The following is a 10,966-nucleotide window of genomic DNA, read 5'->3' on the forward strand; positions in this document are numbered from 1 at the left end:
GTCATAATACTATCATAAAATTAAATTATTTGACTAACTTTCTAATTTACTATAACCCATCTAACCCAAGTTATATGGGCTGGGTTAAAATTATACTATAACCCATATAACCCAAGTTTGAACACCCCTAGTGGTTGGGTCTAATAATCCTGAAGTGGATCAAAATGAACTAGGCCCTCGACTTATTACTGGTAAAGGATGTGGTACGGGAGGTTGTTTGCCATATGTATCTCGTAGATAAGTTGTATATATTATTTCTAGCATACTTCAATATATATTATTTCTAGCATACTTCCATATTTATTATTTTTTATTAGTAGCATACTAAAATTTAATATACTTCAAATTATTTCTAATATACTAAAATAACATAAATTAACTTTTTCACACTTTAATATATATTTCTTCATACTTCAAATTATTTCTTCATACTAAAATTTATTTCTAGCAAACTTCAATTTATTATCTGCATACTTCAAATTATTTCTAACATACTAAAATAACAAAAATTATTTCTTCATGCTTCAAATTTTGTCCATAGATATCCATTCAAATAACATAAATAACATGTTCATTCAAACATACTAAAATAAGATAGATAAAATGGCCTAATCATCATCCTCGGGGTCTTCCTTAGGATCCTCCTCGGGGTCCTCTTCGGGATGCTCTTTGGGTTCCTATTCATATATATCTATTGCATCTACATGACTCTCAATTCCAAGTTCATCCCTCAACTCAGATATTGAATTGTGTACAACATGTGACAATCCACGTGACATTTGTGCCAATATGTCGTTTGTAACACGGTCAACTAATGTTTGAACTACCTCTTCCACAACACGCTCTATATGAAAAAACACGGACATTACATATGCTACATACAAAAAGTTGTAAAACAACAACGAGGCAACGAACGAGATAAAAATGTTTGAAAAGCGTCATTGTCACTACCAAGCGATAAATCGAATGTTGATATGGTCGGTTCTTCTTTTATGATTTCTTCATTATGAACCTTAGCTAGTCGAACCTCCATTATATCTATTCCCCTTTGCAGTTGTTCTTTCACAATGCATTTCTCGGTTGTTGTTCGTCTTGGCAGCATGGATGATATGATCTTCGACCTTTTATACAATGGCAAACACAATATACTTCAAGCTCACATCGAACTTCCCATAACCTCATCCATTCAGGTGGACTATACTCATTAACTATACAATTATCAGGTAGGTTTTTCGTGTGGTATCCATCAAAAAGTTGTCATGCATCTGTCCGCACCAAATGATAGTGGGTTCTAGCATTGGAAAATTTTCTTTTTTTCCCATACCATGTTTCACAATCTGGATCAATGTAGATATCTAGTATATCTCCGTTAGTGAAATGATTAGTACTCCAATTATCCATAACCTATTCAATCAAAGCATATAAAATTGAATTACAAATATATATGGATAAGTTTCAACATAAGTTCCAATCTATACATAATTAAGTATAAAGATTTCAATAAAGTAAACAAATACATATCAATTTCTCCCTCGTCATCTAGACGAAGAGCTTGCATTTCTACCAGTAGAATTTTCCATCCTATTTTGGTCTCCAATATTGATCTTTCTAGGCATGACTTCTTATTATGACCACATTGTTTGCAAATGCTGCATACATAACTAGTCATCCCCGTCTTAATCAAGTCCATCTTATTCCTAATTCTTGTCGACTTAGGCCTTCATTTCTCACGCTTCAATCTTGGATCAACAAGCACCATTGGCGAACTAAACTCAGGCCAATATTCTTGATGAGCTAACAGTTGGAATGGATAATTATATACACACAAAGTCTCATCCAATGTGTGTGCCACGTCAACATATTGCCATAAATCTATATGTAGGTGCATGCGCACAGTAATTGCATGAGAAAAATGTAGTATATAATTTTGGAATTTGTAGTATGAACATTTACGTGCCTGAAGATTAACATTCTGGATGTTGTCTTTCTGTTTAATAGGATCATAATCTGTCCGAACCTGACAAAGCCCAGTTCGAGTGTCGTATTCGATGATAGTGTGACCATTTGCTTTTTGTCCATACCTTTTCAACAGATCTTTGCAAACTGGTGTGTATTTTTCACCTTTATCAATCAAATTATTGAACACTTGTCTGTGAGAGTCAAAGGGGTAAATTTCATCAATGGTGTACAACTGTTGCCCCATTTCACACTTTGGTGTACAACCTTCATTTTGTCTCACTAATATGTACGACCTTATCGGTGACCTCCCAACATGGTGTACAATAGGTAAAAATGACTGATCAAACCTATCATATCACATTTTTCAACTTATTCCTTACAAAATATAAGACCGAACTTATATTCAATTACCATTATACCATCATCCCCTTATTTTCTTCATTTCTTTCTCTCTCCCATTTTTTAATTTTTTTCTCTCTCTTCCAAATGAACCATGTCCTCACCTTCCACTTTTAAATCCATCCAACAGACACACCTATTACAAGAACAATTATTCAAACACATCTTCTCACAATCACTTTCCTCTAATCTATTAACTTCAGCAAAATCTGGCAATTTCCTTTCAGCTACTTCGAGATTTGGCTTGCACTCCTGGAACTGAACTTCCACTTGCTTATGGTCCTCACTAAGCTTCATGTATCTTTCTTTCTGCTCTTCTAGCCTCTTTTGCTGATCTTCAATCTCGATCATTAACTCGGTTTTCTGATTCTCCACCTACATTAGGCTTCCTCAGATTTCTTGTTTTTCTGCCTCGAGTTGCACTTTGAACTGTTTTTTTTTCAGCTTGCAATGTTTTTAATTCCAGTTGAAGATTTTCAATCTGAGTAGTTAAGGTCACGATCTTGGCTGAAGTTTCATACTCGCATTTTACATGTCTCTCTTGGACGACAGACAACTTGAGGCTATCTGTTGAACTTTTTTCTAATTCAAAATTTTTATCCTAAAGCCCAACATTTCTACACCTAACAGTTCATTCTCTTTGATTTAAGTTGTTTATTTGCTCTTCAATTGAGTTTTCTCGTTGTGTAGAGTCTCATCTCAAAGGTCTGATTAAAAGCAAAAAGCCATATAATCCATGAAATTTCCTTTATATGCCATGCAATTTTGAGAGAGACTGATTACAACCATATAAGCCATGGATTTTGAGAGAGACTATTTCAACCAGAGAGAGACTAATTAATGCCATAGAAACAACCAAGAAATCTCTTCAGCCCTAATATATCGAGTTTTACAAGTGTAATTTAGAGAGAGATTGAAAGTTTCTGTAGAGAGAGGAGTTAGAGAGAGGACATAGAGAGAGAAAAGGAAAGATGGAGGGAGGGGTTGTAATGAAAGGGATGAGGGTATTTCAGTAATTTTAAAATAGAGAAGGTTATATTAGTAATTGTATAAGAAGTGGGTCCTACTTTTTTAAATGGGTAGATGAAAATGCTGAGGTGGCGTGTTGACCATGCGTTGACCGGTCATTTTTACCTGTTGTACATTATGCTGGGAGGTCACCCATAAGATCGTACATATTAGTGAGACAAAATAAAGGTTGTACACTAAAGTGTGAAATATGGCAAAAGTTGTACACCATTGATCAAATTTACCTGGAGGCAAAGTAATGCACCATTTTTGCAAATGTGTGCAATGCTATGTATAGGCATTTGTCTAATGCTTTTCAGAACATTATTGACACATTCTGCAATGTTTGTTTCATATTCCCACATCTTGCACCATTATCATATGATAGACTTCATCGATCCATCGGTCTCTCCATTGCCCAATTGAACGATGCTACATCCATTGCCTTGATTGCCTCCATTATCTTCTGAAACTTCCTTGGTTGTGCTTGTGCACCTAAACAAGTTAATTGAACCTTGTGTGAAAACATATATTACATAATGAGATGGATTTGTTTGAAACATATATGCTAACACGTATTGGCCCGGTATAAGAGTTTTTTTTATTCCTGTCTAATGGAAACTGTGGTTGTAATTGCTTACAAAGTGTCGGAGGCAAAACCTATGAAATGCCATTGGTTCAGCCCAACCCAAGTTTGGGCAAGACATTGCATACAAAATGCCAGCATGTCAATCCGAGATGACATTTAAGCCAATGTGTTGCATGACATACCTCCGTATGCAATCCATGAACCATGACCAGTTAGACTGATTCTCACTTTCTACAATTGCGAATGTCATAGGAAGTATGTGGTTGTTGTCATCAAATGACGTTGCCACCAACAATGTATGTTTATACTTTTCGTACAAGAATGTCCCATCTATCAATATGACATGTCGATAATGTTTGAAACCCTCGATGCATGGTTTAAAAATCCAAAAAACTCGCTTGAATATTTGATGTTGTTGATTATGTGTTTCATCGGTCACTAGACAACTCACACATCCCAGATTATAATGTTTCAAGGCATTCAAGTATCGAGGTACAGTAGTATGTTATAAGACTCTTCTCAATTGCCAAAAATCTTTTCTAACACCTTTTTCCTAAACCATGCCTTTTTATACGACACACAAAACTTGAATTGAGTCTTGATGTTTGTTTGTATAACCTCGACACTCAACCTAGGATCTTTTGCAACCATATCCATGATGCAGTTTGCAATCATTTTACTATCAAGCTTATTATGGTCTTGCGTCAATATTGAGCCAAAGCATGTGTGAGGACATGATACACACTTATTATTCAATAACTCAATTTTTTCTTCAAATGTGCCCTTAACCACTAATCACAATTTGTTGTGATTTCCAACATTTCAAGACTAATTTGTGTGGTTGGGACTCAACTGTTGAGTATGATACATTTCGACTCATTGAATATTTCTTCATGGCTGATTGAACGTCCTCTTTGCCAACAAACACTAATCATTTTCTCAATTGTGAAACCCCATCCCATACGCATATCTCTTCGGAATCATTTGAAGCCCCATATGCATGGTCTTCCTCTATCATTGAATATGCATGAGCGGGAAATGTAAAGGATGATAAAGGAGCAATTGCTGGGATACCATAGTATTCAGGCACATCAGCTGGAGCTCTGCTTCCTCTTTTAAGAGATTTCCGGAATTGAAGGGGCAAAACAACATTTTGCCCCTTCAATTATGTTTCCGGAGAACTCTGCTTCCTCGGCGTGCGAATCTCACTAAAATGAGATTCACACGCCTATGACACCGGTGATACAATCATCGGTATCAGGAGACCGGTTATTCATTAGCCGGTCTCGTCTTTCCATGTATGCTTTTGGCAGACATGACATTGACCCTGGTAATTGATTTACTGGGCGCTTTATAAATTTTGAAACCGGTGAATGGATTACTAGTTTTAGCTAACTCGGATTAAAAAACTGAACATTACAGTGTGTATTATTTTTAACTCGGGTGTAATTAAGAAAATAACGCTAATTCTAGCATTATTCCGAGGAAAAATCCAAATAAGAAGAGGGTGAAAAAGGGAAGGAGGAGCGTACGTGTGTGTAAAGCAAAGCTGTAAAAGAGAAAGACAAAACACATATTTGTTGTCTTATTCCTGAGCAGAGCACTCCCTCTCACTTCCCCACTTACTCCCTTCTTTGACCACTTTCTCACTCCACCTCTGCCTGCGCGTGGTTTCTTTCTTTTCTCTCTCTCTGTCTCTCGTCTCGTGATACCAAACCAACCTCTCTCTCTCTCTCTCTTCTGCGGAGAAGACGAGCTGCCCCTTTCAATTCAGAGAAGCAGTAGACACAGACCAACCTTTTCCTTGTTGTGTCTTTCTTTCTTTATCTGTCTTTGTTTTTCATAACTGTCAAAATGTCAGTTCTTCATCATCTCATCATCATCTTCCTCCTCCTGGTTTTCCTCGAGCTTCATTTTCTAGGGGTTTCCACAAAATAGCTTACTTTCACATGATTCTTTTCTCTCCTTCATCATTTCTTTTCAATTGATTAGTATGATTTAGAGAAGAGAATCCACCTGGTTTTTGCGTCGGGACATAGAGTAGATACCTATAACTGACCCAAAAGGAATAGGAAATCCTTACTGTTTCCTTTCCCTGCTACATTTTTTCATTTGATCGTCGTTTTGTTGCTCTCTCCTGTCGTTTTCCTTTTCCACTCTATCATTGTACGTCTTCCCTGTTTTCTCCACCGTGGTTTCTTTTACGTTTTCTCTGCTGTTTTTCTGGGGGCTCTTTTTGCTACATTGCTTTCTCTTAGCTTCATTTAGGGGAACCTGATATCTTCACATGGATTTTCTTCTACTCTCTTGGCATTTTGTTTATGGATGAGAATTTGAGTGGTTTTTTTGGTTGCTTTTAGGATCTTACTCTTTATTTTCTTGCTACTCTTCTTCTTTTCTTGGTTTTGATTTTGGAGAGATGAATGAAGCAAATGGGAATGCAGCACCATGTATGGCGATAACAGAAAAGAAGCCTCGCAGACCTGGTGGCTGTGTGGGGATTTTCTTTCAGCTGTTCGATTGGAATAGGAGATTTGCCAAGAAAAAGATTTTCTCCAGGAAATTGCTTCCTCCAGGTTACTCTCCTTTCTGTCTCTCTCTCTAAATTGCGACTTTATTTTGATAAGGAAATAAGGAATACTCATTTCACCAAGAATTATAGACATTGGTTGATTTTTTATTTTGATTGTTGTGATTCCTTTAGTTCGTGCCAAGCAAGCGACAAAAAAATTTGGAGGAGACGAGAAGATGCCAAAGATGAAACCACATTTGGTACCTGTAAATTTCTTGATTTGGTATGCATTTAGAAATGCCAAGTTGCTCTGTTCTAATCAAATACTTGTCTTTCTACTTGACTTGTCTAGATTGCTGATGAGAACAGTGGGGGTTTCCCAAATGTTAGAAAAAATGGGAATGGGAGTGATTGTACAGATCAAAAGCATGAAATGCGAGCTGCAGGTTTGGTTGTTAGACTTATGGGTCTTGAATCCTTGCCTGCAGTGAACCGAGATAAGCACAAAAAAGGTTCAAATGCTACTAAATGCGATGTTAAAGAGGACAAATTTTTTAATAATCATAATGTGTCCGATATTGAAGTTTTGAACTCGGAGAAGGGAAGCATTAAGGTTGAATCTAGGCCTCAAAAGCTTCAAAAGACTGGGCAGTTTGACAGAAGGGCAGTGACTAGGTTTGGAACTGAGGCTTTGCAAATTAGGAACGTACTATCGAGGTCAAGAAAACATCATCACTCCAAGCTTGCTTCCCCAGTGAAGAGTCCTAGGATTTCCTCTTCTAGGAATGTGTCTAGAACATGTAGGTTAATTGGCGCTGCCACTCGGATTTTAGAGCCTGGGTTGCATGCTACCAATAGAGCAAAATGTGCTCTTTCTTATACTAATTCTATGAACTATACACCAAACAATGAGGTTTTGATGGATGGCATTGGATTGGGAGCAATGGCAGCAGATTTAGGGAACCAGCAAGATAATGCTGTGAATTATGATATCAGTGTGGCCAAGTCTTTCACTGGACAAAATTCTTGTAAAAATTGTGGCAATTTGCTTGAAACAAAGAATTTTCCACAAACAATGGAGGAGCGGGTATTGGGTTCTCCATTCTCAGCTGAAAAAATGTCTTTGCAGGGATCAGAAAGGATTAAGCCAAGGCCAACAGTTTCTGCTCTTGAACAAGAAGAGCCTGAAGTTCATCGCCGTAATCTGGTTGTACTATCTTCTACTGCTGGAAGATTTGATAATAAGCGAGCTTGCAACGAATCAATGTTGGATGGGAAACCAGTGTCGATGGAGGACCAGGTGCAACAGCAATTCAAAAGCCAGCAGCACAAGCCTCAAAAGGATGATACAACTTCTACCGCGTTCCAGCAGAGGATTGACACCAGAACAGTTATGTCAGTAGATAGGAGTAGAATTCCACCAAAAGCCAAATTAAGTAATCTGCAAAGTAGAAGAACTTGTTCAACTGGCAATGCTATTTCTGAGGCCAAAGATTTTGTTGCTTTGAACAGAAGTTTAAGCAGTCGTAGTAGTCTGCCTAGGGTGTCCAGCAAGGTGGACAATTGCACGAGTAATACTGAAAGAAAATTTTGCAGCAGAAGAGATGATTCCTTATCACAGGTAAGGACTCCAGTACATAAGAGGAGGACAGTAGGTGTCAATCCACAGCTTGAAAGTACTGTAGTTGTTAAATCAAAACCTGTGAGACCCAAAAACATCAAATGTGATTTGGTGGGTGGAAAAAGGTTGGAGCCAAATGCTCGCAGTGTAGATCGTGAATGCATCAAAGCCAAAACAGCAACCCAGGGGGCATCTAATAAAGCTAGTGCCTATAAAGATCATAATGTTGTATCTTTCACCTTTAATTTGCCAGTGAGGCATAATTTTTTTATATCCTCAGGGCTTAATGGGACAAGAGATCACATTGATAAGAATGCTTGTTGCCAGAATGGTCTACTACCTGAAGAAACGGATGGAAAAACATTTTCTCAGAAGCAAATGCCATCAAATGAAGATAGCTTAGGGGCACTTTTGGAGTTAAAACTGAAGGAACTGACCTCTCAAGAAGAGGATGAATTGACAGTTGGAGGTGCTGCACCTAAGAGATCAACAGCCGTGATTCTACAAGAGCTCATATCAGCTTTGACTGCACAGCAGCCTTTTTCTCCAAATAGTTCTATGTTCAATGTAGAAAAGGCTTTACAGGTTGGTTTGCTTTCCATCAATTTGGTGCCGTTTTCTTTTGTTATATTGCATTTCGTTATTGATTTTCCAGTTAACAATGTTATTGATCTTCCAGTTAAGTCTTGTTCTCCATGAAGCATATGCCTACCTGAATTGTTTTAGCTTTGCATTTATGCTCTGAAAATTCTGATACTGCTACTTCCCTTTTTTCCAGTATATCAGTAAGAATTCTCATGCTTTGGTTTACAAATATTAGGAAATGGAAAACTGGGATGGAGCATAATTATCATTCGACAGTTGATGTCAATATGGTGCAATTAGTGTTGCTTTCTAATTTAAAATCTGTTCTTATTTCTCTTTTGGCTTTTACCTAGACCCTTGGTGTCTCAATTAACGGTTGCCATCTTCATTTTCAAATTAGATACAATGTTTTTCCACACTGAACTTCACAAACTCACAGAGTAGACATGTGAAATTAATGAACAAGATTGGTAGCTACAGGATTTTAACAATGATATTCTCTTACAATGTTGAGCTGTTGTTCTTTGTTTAGCAAAGTTTTGAATTTGATACTTAAAATTTGATTCACAGTTTGCACCTTGGCCAAAATTACCGAGATGGAATTTTTGTTTGGTAATCAATTACCTATTGTTAACATAAATAGGTTGCATATCCCTTTGTTAAGCATATTATGAAATTTATCATTCTACTGGACCAAGCAAAAGGAGTAGACTTCTTTTTGCTTAAGCATTTCTGTTTCATTTTTGGTTTTTTAGCTATTGCAAATTCTTCTTCCTTTAGAATTTGGAAGTGTAATCTTGACAATAAACCCTAAGAAGTTAGATTCTATTGTTACTCTTCTCAGACTGGAGGAAGAGCAAGGACGGCTCCTGTTGGATTTTCACATGATGGAGTCCGCCTGAGTCCTGGATCTGTTCTTGAAGCTTCATTCTCAAATGAGAGTTGCTTGTCTAGCAGCCTGGATGATTGCTCAGGTAAAACAGTTCAGAATAGAATGAAAAAATATCAGCATTTTGCAAATTAGTGTTACTGCTAAAACAATTTTATTGTGTCACTGTAATTTGTGTTGCCCTTTTAATATTTTCTATGCTCTTCATATATCTTCAAGTTTTACTTCTAATTCAGGGCGTACGCTGCTCTATGACTCCATGGATTACTCGTATGATCAGTTGCATCCATTAGAAACTGATGTTGATCTTCTCGATTCTGCAACCTCTGTGAATGAAGGAAGTGTTGGTAGAAAAATTGTGACTGATCTTCTCAACCGTATATCTATGGCATTACAGAGCATCCATCTTGCTAGTGGTGGATTGATGGGCAGCAGATTCAATTATGTAAAGGAGGTTACGTTGAACGCGGAACTATTGTTTAGCAGTGCCGCCCTACAAAATTCAGATAGAATGAAGAGTTTTCTTATAGGTCCCTTTCTATTTGATAACCTTGAAGTTCTTGTTGCTGCCATGTGGACAAATTTTGAATGTCTTGTGGGATTTGAGGATAGCAAAGATGGCACTCGTGTTAAAAGGTTTTCTATTGATTGCCTGATAGAGTATTTGGACTCCAAATATGGCAAGTACTGCAACTCTGGATTCCAAGCTTGGAGAAGAGTCCAGTTGTGCAAGAATACAGAAATGCTGATTGAAGAGGTTGTAGAGGAGGTAAGAAGGTGGACAAATTTTGACGGCATGATACCAGATGAGATAATAGAATGGGAAATGAGTCATTCCTTGGGAAAATGGACAAATTTTGAGATTGAAGAATTTGAAACTGGTGCTGAAATAGATTGGGAAATACTTCAAGTTTTGGTTGATGAAACCGTGATGGAGTTGTGGGATTGCAGGCTAGGTTTCTTTTGAGAATGCCACAGGTTTCTTTTTCTTTTTGTTAGTAATATAGCATAACATAACTAGACCTGGTGAAAGCCTTCAATATGATCCTATTTTATGTTTTATAATGGCTATTGATATTGTAAATGCATGTTGGTAGCTAATTCCTCAAATAGTTGCATTCTACTTGTGTTTTGATACGGAGAAGCCTGCAAATCTCACTGCTGTGAGTTATGCAGCAAGGGTGGGAATTTCGGAGATTGTCTCTATAAATCGTTGTATCATGCCAGAAATTGCTATCCCTTAGCCATAGAAAACAGACAGACAGTTAATTTGAACTGACAGAAATATTAGTGATAATGCTAAATGCTAAGTTTGAAAGTTTGAAATGAAATGCTCAACTCAACTTAGCTGACTAATATTTCATTTCCGCCATAAATTTGTTCCGTCACCCTCATTGCGCACTT

The 10,966-nt window shown here is 37.2% G+C and overlaps 1 protein-coding gene across 1 annotated transcript; it reads left to right on the forward strand.

The window, feature by feature from the left end:
• The first annotated feature begins 5,571 nt into the window (after positions 1–5,571).
• LOC136201764 (uncharacterized) lies at positions 5,572–10,633 on the forward strand. The gene is made up of 5 exons (XM_065992261.1): positions 5,572–6,531; positions 6,660–6,727; positions 6,820–8,673; positions 9,518–9,647; positions 9,799–10,633. Exons 1-5 carry the CDS (start codon positions 6,375–6,377, stop codon positions 10,527–10,529), a joined length of 2,940 nt encoding a protein of 979 aa, XP_065848333.1. The 5' UTR covers positions 5,572–6,374; the 3' UTR covers positions 10,530–10,633.
• Positions 10,634–10,966: the final 333 nt, after the last annotated feature.

This window comes from Euphorbia lathyris, chromosome 1 (genome assembly GCF_963576675.1).
Source record: "Euphorbia lathyris chromosome 1, ddEupLath1.1, whole genome shotgun sequence".
Lineage (NCBI taxonomy): Eukaryota > Viridiplantae > Streptophyta > Magnoliopsida > Malpighiales > Euphorbiaceae > Euphorbia > Euphorbia lathyris.